The 11,907-nt window shown below is 37.0% G+C and overlaps 1 protein-coding gene across 2 annotated transcripts; it reads left to right on the forward strand.

Moving 5' to 3' along the window:
• Nucleotides 1-4: 4 nt before the first annotated feature.
• LOC128238304 (uncharacterized) lies at nucleotides 5-8,924 on the forward strand. 2 transcript variants are annotated; one of them, XM_052954087.1, is made up of 6 exons: nucleotides 5-53; nucleotides 317-1,343; nucleotides 3,267-3,401; nucleotides 4,899-5,143; nucleotides 5,604-5,747; nucleotides 5,948-8,924. In XM_052954087.1, the coding sequence occupies exons 2-6, from the start codon at nucleotides 320-322 to the stop codon at nucleotides 7,193-7,195; spliced, it is 2,796 nt and encodes a 931-aa protein (XP_052810047.1). In that variant the 5' UTR covers nucleotides 5-53; nucleotides 317-319; the 3' UTR covers nucleotides 7,196-8,924. The 2 variants fall into 2 exon arrangements, with proteins under 2 accessions (XP_052810047.1, XP_052810046.1); XM_052954086.1 differs by having other exon boundaries at nucleotides 6-53; nucleotides 3,258-3,401.
• The last annotated feature ends 2,983 nt before the right edge of the window (nucleotides 8,925-11,907 follow it).

Here is an 11,907-nt window from a genome sequence, read left to right on the forward strand (position 1 = left end):
TTCCAATGTAAACTTCATCAACTTCCTGTCGAAATGAAAAGTTGACTAAAAAAGTGAGTTTTTTTTGTGGTCAAATTTTTAACACTGATAACCATTTTTCATATTTCGTTTTTTTATTTCGTTTTTACTAGTCTAACATTAACAAAAATATTTTCATGCCACAATGTCTTGTGCTGAATAGTATTCCAGAATGTATTTATATTGATTTGACTTGACAGTTGAACAGGATGTAAAATACAAAAAAACAGTAGTCCTTATTAGACTCTTGGCAACTTTGGAAGGACAAGCCCGAATTCTCATAAGTTTTTTTTTCCAGAATATGAAACATCAAGACGACATAATGTCACCAGAGTCTGGTGATAAAAGTAAAATGAAGTCTATCTCAGAACCTGGTTTAACTTTAACAAGTCCACAGAAAATTGAAGAAGGCTCAGAACCTGGTTTAACTTTAACAAGTCCACAGAAAATTGAAGAAGGCAATCCAGGTTATAAGTGTGAAAAGCTTCACCAAATTGGATTGTCAAAATCCATGGACTTCGTGTCAGAGACCAAATTTGTCATGCTTAACTTCATGGGAATGGTTCCTCCTGAAATGTACAAAGGCCACATATCAACTTCGCCAGACATTGATATTGAAGAAGATGATAATGATGCACTTCACCACAGTGCCGTTTTTTCCAAATCACATCCCACACTTACTAAAAGCAAATCTCTAAGTGCATGTCCTGGCAAAAGGCGACCATATTTGAAGAAGCTAGGTAGACTAAAATCTCTGCAACGTAAACTAGACTCACCTGCTTCTGAGGATAACCTGGGTTATAAATATCATAAATATCAACATAACATTCCAACATTTGATAGCATAGATTCAATAGTCTCTCCCCAAGATTTGGATATTACTATGTTCTCAAAACATGGTATTGTTCTTCAATCAGGGTTGAGAGCTCAAAGAAGTACGAGAAGTACACCAGTCAGTCCACAGAAAACGCCATTATCATTACAGCGACAGAACAGTGATGTAAGCAGCTTAGAAGACTTTAGCTACGCAAGTGATGCTGATGATGAGTATGATGGTTCCAATGCTTCCAGCATCATGAGCTCGAGAAGTTTCAGCTACAGAGATGGGTTTCTTGACTTGAGAAAGAGTCTTCACACTCTTCCAACTGTGGAAGACGAATCATTTGAAGGCACCCAGGGCTCTGTTGTTGAAAGGACAGAGCAAGATGCAGATGACCATATAGAGGATGATAATATAGATTATGATGAGGATGATGGAATAGAAGATAAGGCAGATAATTTGGAACCTACACAAACTGATCAAACTGCTGATGCACAACAAATGGGTAGGTTAGACTGTGGTACTGAATCATATATATATATATATATATATATATATATATATATACATGACTATTTTTTTTATCCGGTTCTAATGTTATTATACGGCATTTGCCTCATGATTTTTAGCTCGACTATTCGAAGAATAGGTGGGCTATACTACTCGCTCCAGCGTCGGCGTCCGGTTAAAGTTTTAGGGCAAGTTGAGATTTTCACTTATAAGTCCAATACCTTTCATTCAATTGAGTTAATACTTCAAACAGTTGTTCAGGGCCATCACATGATGAGGTTAGATAACTCCATATTATTCTTTACACAGATTATGGCACCTGATTGACTATGAAACTTAGGTTAAAGTTTTAGGGCAGGTTGGGATATTTATAAATAACTTCTATACCCTTTGTTCAATTGACTTAATACTTCACACAGTTGTTCAGGACCATCACACAATGATGTTACATAACTCCGTACATAACTCCATATTATCCTCAATACAAGTTATGGCCCCTGATTGACTTAGGTTAAAGTTTTAGGGCAGGTTAAAGTTTTAGGGCATGTTGGAATTTTCACTTAAAACTCCAATACCATTCATTCAATTGACTTAATAAAATTCAAAATTATTTACGACCATCTTACAACAAGAAACATAACTCCATTTTAATTCTAAATACAAATTATGTCCCTTGAATATATATATTTTTTTATTTCTTTGACAGGCACATTTTTACATTCTTAACCAGTTTTTATACCCCCCAAAACAAAGTTTGGGGGGGGTATACTGGAATCGGGTTGTCCGTCTGTCTGTCCGTCTGTCCGTCCGTTTTTTTTTTTGTCCGGGATTCATCTTTGTCGTTATTGAACAAATCTTTTTCAAACTTTCAGATATTAATGGCCATGATGTAAACTTGCGCCTCTGTGAAATTGGTACGGGTCACATGACCCTGACCAGAGTTATCTCCCCTTGATGTGTTAAAGTAGGCAAAATAAGCCCTGTCCGGGATTCATCTTTGTTATTATTCAACAAATCTTTATCAAACTTTCAGAAATTAATGGCCATGTTGTAAACTTTCGCCTCTGTGAATTTGGTACAGGTCACATGACCCTGACTGGAGTTATCTCCCCTTGATGTGTTAAAGTAGGCAAAATAAGCCCTGTCCGGGATTCATCTTTGTTATTATTCAACAAATCTTTATCAAACTTTCAGAAATTAATGGCCATGTTGTAAACTTTCGCCTCTGTGAATTTGGTACAGGTCACATGACCCTGACTGGAGTTATCTCCCTTGTAGGCAAAATTAGCTTTGTCCGGCCTAACTCCAGGCAAACAACCTAGACATGGAGGGGGTGGGGGGTATTCGTTAGCCTATGGCTTACAGTTCTAGTTTACCAAGGGAAAACAAGGAGGGCTATACTATATGGCCCTTGAATTATATATATATTTTTTTTTTTTTAATTTTATTTTAATATCTTTTGAAAGGCATATTTGTATATTCTTTACCACATTTTCATAATGGGAAATCAAGTTATTGAATGACTTGCGTCATTTTTGGGGTGGTGGGAGGGCAGCATCAAAGTCACTAGGTATGTATTGAATAATTTTAGTTAGGTTTGACATAAATAGACCAAACTTGGTAATATTACATTGTTATTGTATTCACTTCTAAGTCAAAGTGGCAAAGTCGAGCACGCTGTCTTACGACAGCTCTTGTATATGAGCGCCCACATGTAATATTAATTCGTCCACTAAATGTTTGGAAAAAGAAGAGATAAAGTCCTACACAATTTCATGGTAAAAAATTCATTGCATGGTCACATGTGTTACATGACCACGCTGAACATGCATTAAAATTTACAATTGAGTATTCATTGACTGGTATTTTAACCAGTTTTCAAACTAAAAAATATATTTATCTCTACAAGGTGTTGCAGGCAGTGGTGTTGCTGACCGCTCCAAGTTGAGACTGAACATTCCATGTGAACCAGTCATGCTGGACGATATTCTTCTTTCACTGCAGACAGGGCTTAATTCTGAGATGGAAGAACTGGAATCAGAGTTTGATGAAGGTTAGAGGCTTGGTACAGTAGCAATTATAGGATTTGTAACATGTAAAAACACTTGGGATTTAAGCTGGTTTAAAACATACAGCTTCATACTTAAATGCGACTACAAAGGATTAAACTGGTTTAAGACATACATCCTTATACTACATGCTTGTACTTTAATGTGACCACTAGTCTTGGGGATTATACTGGTTTAAGACATAAAGCCTGACAAATTATGTGACCACTTGGGGATTAAACTGGTTTAAGACATACAACTTAGTACTTTAATGTGACCACTAGTCTTGGGGTTTAAACTGGTGTAAGATATACAGCCTCATACTTTAATGTGATCACTGGTCTTGGGATTCAACTGGTTTAAGACGTACAGTCTCATACATTAATGTAACCACTAGTCTTGGGTTTCAACTGGTTTAAAACATACAGTCTCATACATTAATGTAACAACTAGTCTTGGGTTTCAACTGGTTTAAGACATACAGTCTCATACATTAATGTAACCACTAGTCTTGGGTTTCAACTGGTTTAATACATACAGTCTCATACATTAATGTAACCACTAGTCTTGGGTTTCAACTGGTTTAAGACATACAGCCTCATACAGTAATGTAACCACTAGTCTTGGGTTTCAACTGGTTTAAGACATACAGCCTCATACTTTAATGTGACCACTAGTCTTGGGTTTCAACTGGTTTAAGACATACAGCCTCATACTTTAATGTAACCACTAGTCTTGGGTTTCAACTGGTTTAAGACATACAGCCTCATACTTTAATGTGACCACTAGTCTTGGGTTTCAACTGGTTTAAGACATACAGTCTCATACATTAATGTAACCACTAGTCTTGGGTTTCAACTGGTTTAAGACGTACAGTCTCATACATTAATGTAACCACTAGTCTTGGGTTTCAACTGGTTTAAGACATACAGCCTCATACTTTAATGTGACCACTAGTCTTGGGTTTCAACTGGTTTAAGACATACAGCCTCATACTTTAATGTGACCACTAGTCTTGGGTTTCAACTGGTTTAAGACATACAGCCTCATACTTTAATGTGACCACTAGTCTTGGGTTTCAACTGGTTTAAGACATACAGCCTCATACTTTAATGTGACCACTAGTCTTGGGTTTCAACTGGTTTAAGACATACAGCCTCATACTTTAATGTGACCACTAGTCTTGGGTTTCAACTGGTTTAAGACATACAGCCTCATACTTTAATGTGACCACTAGTCTGGGGAATAAACTGGTTTTAGACATACAGCCTCATACTTTAATGTGACCACTAGTCTTGGGGATTAAACTGGTTTAAGACATACAGCTGCATACTTTAATGTGTTTCATACCAAATTTAAAGCAAGAGAGGCCAACTATGATCAACTCAAAGATTCTTTTTGAAAACTATAGTGCATTATTAATCAAAAATGCCACATTGATTTTGCTCTATTAAAATATGACAGAGTGTAGACAAAATCTTCAATATGATTTCTATTTACAGCATTAGCCAGCAGTAGCCGGGAGCTGTCCAGTGCCACAGGGGGACGTCTAACCCCAATCACCCCCCAGTCTGAGGCGGCTTTGATGCTCGCCCGGATCGGAGATGAAGTTCGGGTCCAGTATGGTTCCCAGCTTACCACAGCTCTCAGTTCGTTAACACCATCCCAGATACAGGGCCTGTCATACCCGCAGTTTAGAGATATTGCCAGTACTCTCATACAAGCGAATGTTAGCGGCTGGCATCACGTTAGTAGTTTCTTAATCTTATGCAGTATAAAGTGAAAAAATTATATCTCTGCTTCTTTATCTAAAGTCACGTAGAACATGTTTGCCTTCACCCCTGAAACTGTTAGTAGCAGAATAAAACATTACATTGATGAAATCTCAATAAAGATTAATGAATAACTATTGAGACATTTTTTAACAAACAATTTATCGTTTGATATGCTTTAGAAGTTGTAGTTTAAGAAGTTTTTGTTTGTCTGTTGTTCAGTGAAAGAGATGAAGGTCTTGTCTTGTCCATGGTGTCATCAGTTGATGAGATGGTCTTGTAAAAACTTCAATTATTTTAGCAATCACTCGGAAACAATTTAAGTAATTTTATTCATATAAAAATTGGTGCTGGTGTTCACCATATCAAAATAAACATGTTTAGCAAGTTCCATCATAAGTTTTAGTGTTTTTAGTCTCTGTTGTTGTCCTCTAGGTGGCGCTGCTGATGGTGTTTGGGCAGCGGCTGGTCTGGGATGTGCTCCAGACAGGACAAAGGCAAGTAGGCGGGATCATCGACAACTGTTCACAGCTGGTGGCTGACCTGGCGGCAGATTTCATTGTCAAACAGGGCGGATGGGTATGTCTTAACATTGAAGATCCATTTAGGATTTTTAAATAGTTAAAATCAATCATAAATGAATTATATAAGTTACTTTTTCAGAGCCTTCCACGTGTGGAATTATCCTTGGTTTACATAATAAACTATTTGAAACCGGGCTCTTAATTATTTTTCATTTAAAAGATGGTGTCTATTTTCTGTCTCTCTTCTAATTTCAGAACTCAGTGATGAACTTTGACCCCAGCCAGTCATCCTCTGACAATCAGAGCTCTGCAGATGCAGACCTTGAGGTCAGTGAGTACTTTCGCAGGCACAGGGACACTGTGGTCAACAGGGGTCATGAGTCACATGGCAGTCAACATATTGACCTTCACATTCAGGCCGGGCTTCACCGTGGCAATGTATTGTTGAAGAATAACAATGATAAGGACTATGAGAATGGCCTTGCTTCAACTACTAGTAAAGACCCTGACAGTATCAGTCAGGGTAAAGATGGGGATGCAAATACTGTTCAGCCTACAGATAATGATGGTAATGAGAGAAGAAAAAGTGATACTCCAGTTGAAAATGATGAAACTTCAGGAATATTTTCAGTGACAGACAGTGTGGATGCTATGAAGTTAACAGACAGAACTGATGATGAAAACAATGCAGCAAACAATGATATATTGCTTAATCCAGTTGATCTCAGAAATGATTCCAAAAATGATGGTTTGAGGGAAAAAAGGAGTAGGTATGCCTCTAGTGTTGGTTTTGATTTTACTGACACCGGAAATGATAGAGGTGAAATGGAACAAAACACGGAAAATGATGAAGACACCAGTATGGCCTTTCTACAGCCTGCTGATGTGGAGTCTGGGTTTGATGATGATGATGATGTCATATTTGGTGACCAAAATATCGAAAATGCCGACCAACTGGTAAAAGATGGTGACCAACAAATTACAAATGGTGACCAGTATATCAAAAATGGTAACCATTTTGAACAAGAGAATCATTCCAGTGAACTTGTTCATGATCTCAGCGATGGTTCACAATATAGGGCTGTCTGCGTTCCAGTTGATAGCAGTCAGAATGGGGATGGCGATAGAATTGATGTTAAGAAAGTGCCAACCTATGATAAAACAAATGTTAATGTTACACAGACAACCCCAGTGCCATGTGCCATAAAAGAACGGGTGGGTGATTCAGAATCTAGCCAAAATGACAATAATAACAGATATGTACATTCTGATAGGAATAATGATGATGAAACTGAAATTTGGGACAATGCATTTGAACCAGATGAGAATCAGAGTAAGAATAACAATTCAGAAGAAGTTCCATTGCAGCGAGGTTTCATTCAGGGAGGAGATACACACAATGATGGCCATGATGAGACCTACTTGTGGCTGGGATATGGAGCTTTAGCACTGACTTTAGTGGCTGTGGCAGTCGGTTTTGGAATAAGAAAGTTGGCCTTGTAACTTATTTATTAAAGTGACACTCTTATTCAAAATCAATACATACACATGTATGTCAAACATCAATTTTGGCTGATAAACCTTTAACTTCTTACTTAATAATGCCTTTAAGGAAAATATTAATTATTGATAACAAAATTGTAACCGTGTATTTAATAGCAGAAAGTGCAAAATTGATGAATGATTGGTGAATGCTAAAAGATTTACTGGGTCTACTATAGTCTCATAAGGTAGAAATACCGAGTTTTGTGGTAATTGCCTTCAAATCAATCTTGGTTTCCTTCATAAGAACCATTGTTTTCGACATTTTTTCATCCTTTTTGGGATATTAAAACAATATTAATTGTGGTAAATCTTATTTGGGAGTAAGAGTGCACCTTTAAAAGGTTCCAAAGGTATTTTGAAAAGAACATCTAAGCTACAAATAAAATTAAATTTCATTGTTAATGCTAGAGGGGGATATGGGCAATGATTATGAAGTCATCTTAGATTTAAACATTGCGGAAAATAATGTTCAGGCAAAAATGTTACATAATTGAATTTGATATATTTATTGAAATTTATGTTTACAAAACACTATGTATTTGTATGTAGTACTGCCATGATATTACAGAAGCATTTTATGTTAAAATTTTACCTTGTGTTCGATACTTCTGTAATATGGCAAGAGTATCTGTATAAATTATTATACCAGAATGAATTGCTTAATTCAAAGTATATGTTATTATATCAGGGCACCTGTTAAAGATAGTTAATAGCAAGGTGCATAACTCTGGCTGAATTATTATTGAGTCGTGTCCCCTGTTTTAACAGACGATAGTTGATGCTTGGTTTGTGGTGCTCTTACTAGCTATTAGCTTCATTGTCATGCAAAATCTTTAACCTTGACCGTTACTTTTAAATGTTGACTTTTAAATGTTGACGGTCTATTGAAAAAGACAACATAAATATTTGAAGTGTTTCAATTAAATTGTTGTTTGTTACATGCTGGTTTAATCTCAAGTAAATTCCTTTTAGTATTGAAGGTGTAATTATTTTGTTGCTTAATTTGATACTAGATAAATGTAATATGAAACAACTAATATCTGTTGAAACATTTTAAAATAGATCTATTTTTAAACTTTGTTGTTGAATATTTGTGTTTGAAAACAGACAGACAAGATGCATTATTATTAATATAAATAAACGAGAAATGTGTTTTTACTTTGTGTAGGGCAAATCGACTCTTTCTGGTGTTTAAGTCCTGTCTGTTTATGTTAAATGTATATTCATATGGTATGTGTTCACTTTATTTTGAATCCTGGCAAAGTTATGTAATGCAGGAAATAAAAGCAAATTAATTAGATGGTATTGATAAAAAAAAAAATACATGTATGCAAAAGGTTGTCATTGAAAAGGTATCGCTTATTTGTTCATTTACACCAATGTCTATGCTCAGCGGTTTAAACCAACACTCATAATATTTTGCATATTCGCAAACCATGTATTTTTGTATAATTGCACAAATGGGCACATCGTCATTTTAAATATATAAAGATCTCAGTGCCCTTTTAAGATATGATAGCAACTTTTCAGATCTAATCAAGTTTGTGCCTAGCACCTGGTTTTTATGAATTGTTAAAAATGTTATACTTAAATGTCTTGTATATTGTTATATGTTGAACTTGAAATGTGTTCTTTGTTATGTTCCCTATTTCATGTTCTGGAAGTAGAGTAAATGTTGGAAAATATCGACATTCGTCTTTAGAATATCAAAAAATGCATCAGCGCATTCAATACCTCTTGTACACAACCGTATAGAAAACCAACATTTAATTCATTGATGTAAGAATTTCTCTACATGATGAATCAGTCATCTGCTTATTGCAATAATTCAATATCTACTATTTCTTGATGAAGATTTGAATTGTCGCATTGGGTACTAGTGGTTTATTCTCATTTATTTTCGCTGGATTGTGAAGACAGCTAGGAGCTGCGTTGAATCACTCTGTGTCCGCAGAAACCAGTTCTCTGTTCATATGTAGACGCCAAAAGAACATTTTCCTTATGGGGATCGAACCCACGACCTCTGGGGTGAGAGGCGGACACCTTTACCATCACAACACTCTTGCCTAGTGCTGAAACTTGTCACCATATTTGAACTAAACGCGCCCACCTGTCATAGTCATAAAACCGGTGGTTCATGTAACCCGCAATGCAGATAACGATATGTCACAAACTATTTATCATTTTATTCGTCATTAAATACTAGTACAATACAATCAGTAGCAATAATAATACAAACTTTTGAACAAGTTAATAACTCATGATGTAAAATATAACTATTCAAACGTTATTTACACAAATACGACATTTCAAACCACTGTCACCAAAGATATGATACACGATACGTTCAAATAACATCAAAGGTACATAGAATCATTTCTCAACATCTGCGTATAAGCGCAGCACCTCATGCAAATATAGAGTACCCATACACATACTTATACTCATTGAGCATTGTTAAAATGTTAAAACAATGTTTTAGATACAGGTCTGTCGAAGTGTTTGAGGTAACTAATCACTTTAAAACTACTGTAATAAAACGAAGGCGGTGCTCTTTAAGCGGCATAGACTACCATTTGTTCCATTTATTTTTAATGATGGAGAAAAGAAGTTATCTTTGTTTTAAGTCTTCCAGTGAGTGTATACCACGTGATAAATTGCGTCATAAATGCTACGTCGGATGGCAATATTTTGCTTCTAATGAAGACTTTAAACAAAGATAATTTCACTATTTCTTCACCATTTTAAATGAAACATAGCGCAGTCTACGCCGTTTACCCCTGCTTCGGTCTTTTACCAGAGTTTGATTGAGGGTTTAGTTTCTTAAAACACTCCGACAAACCTTTTCACAATACGGCCGTCTGACGGAGCACTGTCAAAACATAACTTTGGAAACAGGTTTGTCGAAGTTTTTGATGAAACGAATCACCTTATCAAACTTCGGTATTAAAACGAAGGCGGGGCTGTTTAAGCTGCATAGACTGCCCTTTTTTATTTAAAAAGGAAAAGTTATCTTTGATTTAAGTCTTCATTTTAAGCAAAATGTTGTCTTCCGACGTAGCATATATGACGTAGTTTATCACGTGGTATACACACACTGTCTTCATTTGAAGCAAAATGTTGCCTTCCGACGTAGCATTTATGACGTTATTTAGCACGTGGTAAACACACACTGATACAACGATCTACCATGAATATGAAGGAACAATCTCAAATGGAGGCGATGGATGACATATTTACACTAGAGTATCATATTGCTATTAAAGCTCTACAATTTTAGATTTCTCTTCTGCTGGATGCACAACTTCCTCCTCGCCAAATTCTATGCCATTTGAGTCCATGACCTTGGGTCCGTTTTCCACTGGAACCCAGACGTGGGTGGCCGGCCCCGAGGAGAGAGCCGACGGCTTTTCATACACGATGAAGTGTGACGGCTCCACGACCGGCGCGGCGCCACCTGGAGGCCGGCTGTGCCCGACACTGGACAGGGATGACGATCCGTTTGATATTGGATATTGGTACCGCCTATTTTCAGAAGTAAAACATGTGTTAGAAATTGAAAAAAAACAACACTTGGAAATGTTTTAGTGAGTTCAGGAATAAGACATGCGTCTATAAGACGAGTGAATCCAAATCTTTGGTAATAGCGCTGTATTCTATGGTGTCTATTGTAAGGTATTGAGCCTGGGAAATTGGGGTGAGTTTTATACTCATAAACATACTATTGAAGATCTTTAAATAATGAGAGGTCTAAATTACTAGTCTCATTTGCAAACGTTTTCAAGTAAGACGTTCTTTCTTTGTTGCCAAATTTCATTTTATCTAGTCTTCATACTTTAAGAGTTCTGTATTTTTAAGAATTTCAATCTACGTATATAGTTAAACAACTTACCTTTTATACCTGAAAAAGGAGAAGAAAGAGTTAAAAATATACATCATGGCACCGTCATTCAATGTATGTAAAGTGATTGTATACCGAAGTTTTATAGATTTCTATATATTTATAACTATTCAAAGGAGAAAAAGGAGAAGAAATTGTCAATTTTATTAATTCATCATGACACCGTTGTTTAATATTTGTTAGGCTAAGTTTGATTGATTTCTGAGTATATAAATACTCTTAATGCAGTAAATACCTTAATTAATAATTTCTTACATCGAATGTGTGTATAGCTTTACAATAACTTTTCTCTCAAGTCAATTGTGCTATCGTCAAAAAAAAGAAACAGGAACCCATCCCGCCTACAAGTCTTACACATTCCCGATACCCCTCCCGCCCGAATCCCTCCCCACTCATACCCGTTACCCCTCCCGCCCGAATCCCTCCCCACTCATACCCGTTACCCCTCCCGCCCGAATCCATCCCCACTCATACCCGTTACCCCTCCCGCCCGAATCCATCCCCACTCATACCCGTTACCCTTCCCGCCCGAATCCCTCCCCACTCATACCCGTTACCCTTCCCGCCCGAATCCCTCCCCACTCATACCCGTTACCCCTCCCGCCCGAATCCCTCCCCACTCATACCCGTTACCCTTCCCGCCCGAATCCCTCCCCACTCATACCCGTTACCCTTCCCGCCCGAATCCCTCCCAACTCATACCCGTTACCTCTCCCGCCCGAATCCCTCCCCACTCATACCCGTTATCCTTCCTGCCCGAATCCCTCCC

This window comes from Mya arenaria, chromosome 6 (assembly GCF_026914265.1).
Source record: "Mya arenaria isolate MELC-2E11 chromosome 6, ASM2691426v1".
Lineage (NCBI taxonomy): Eukaryota > Metazoa > Mollusca > Bivalvia > Myida > Myidae > Mya > Mya arenaria.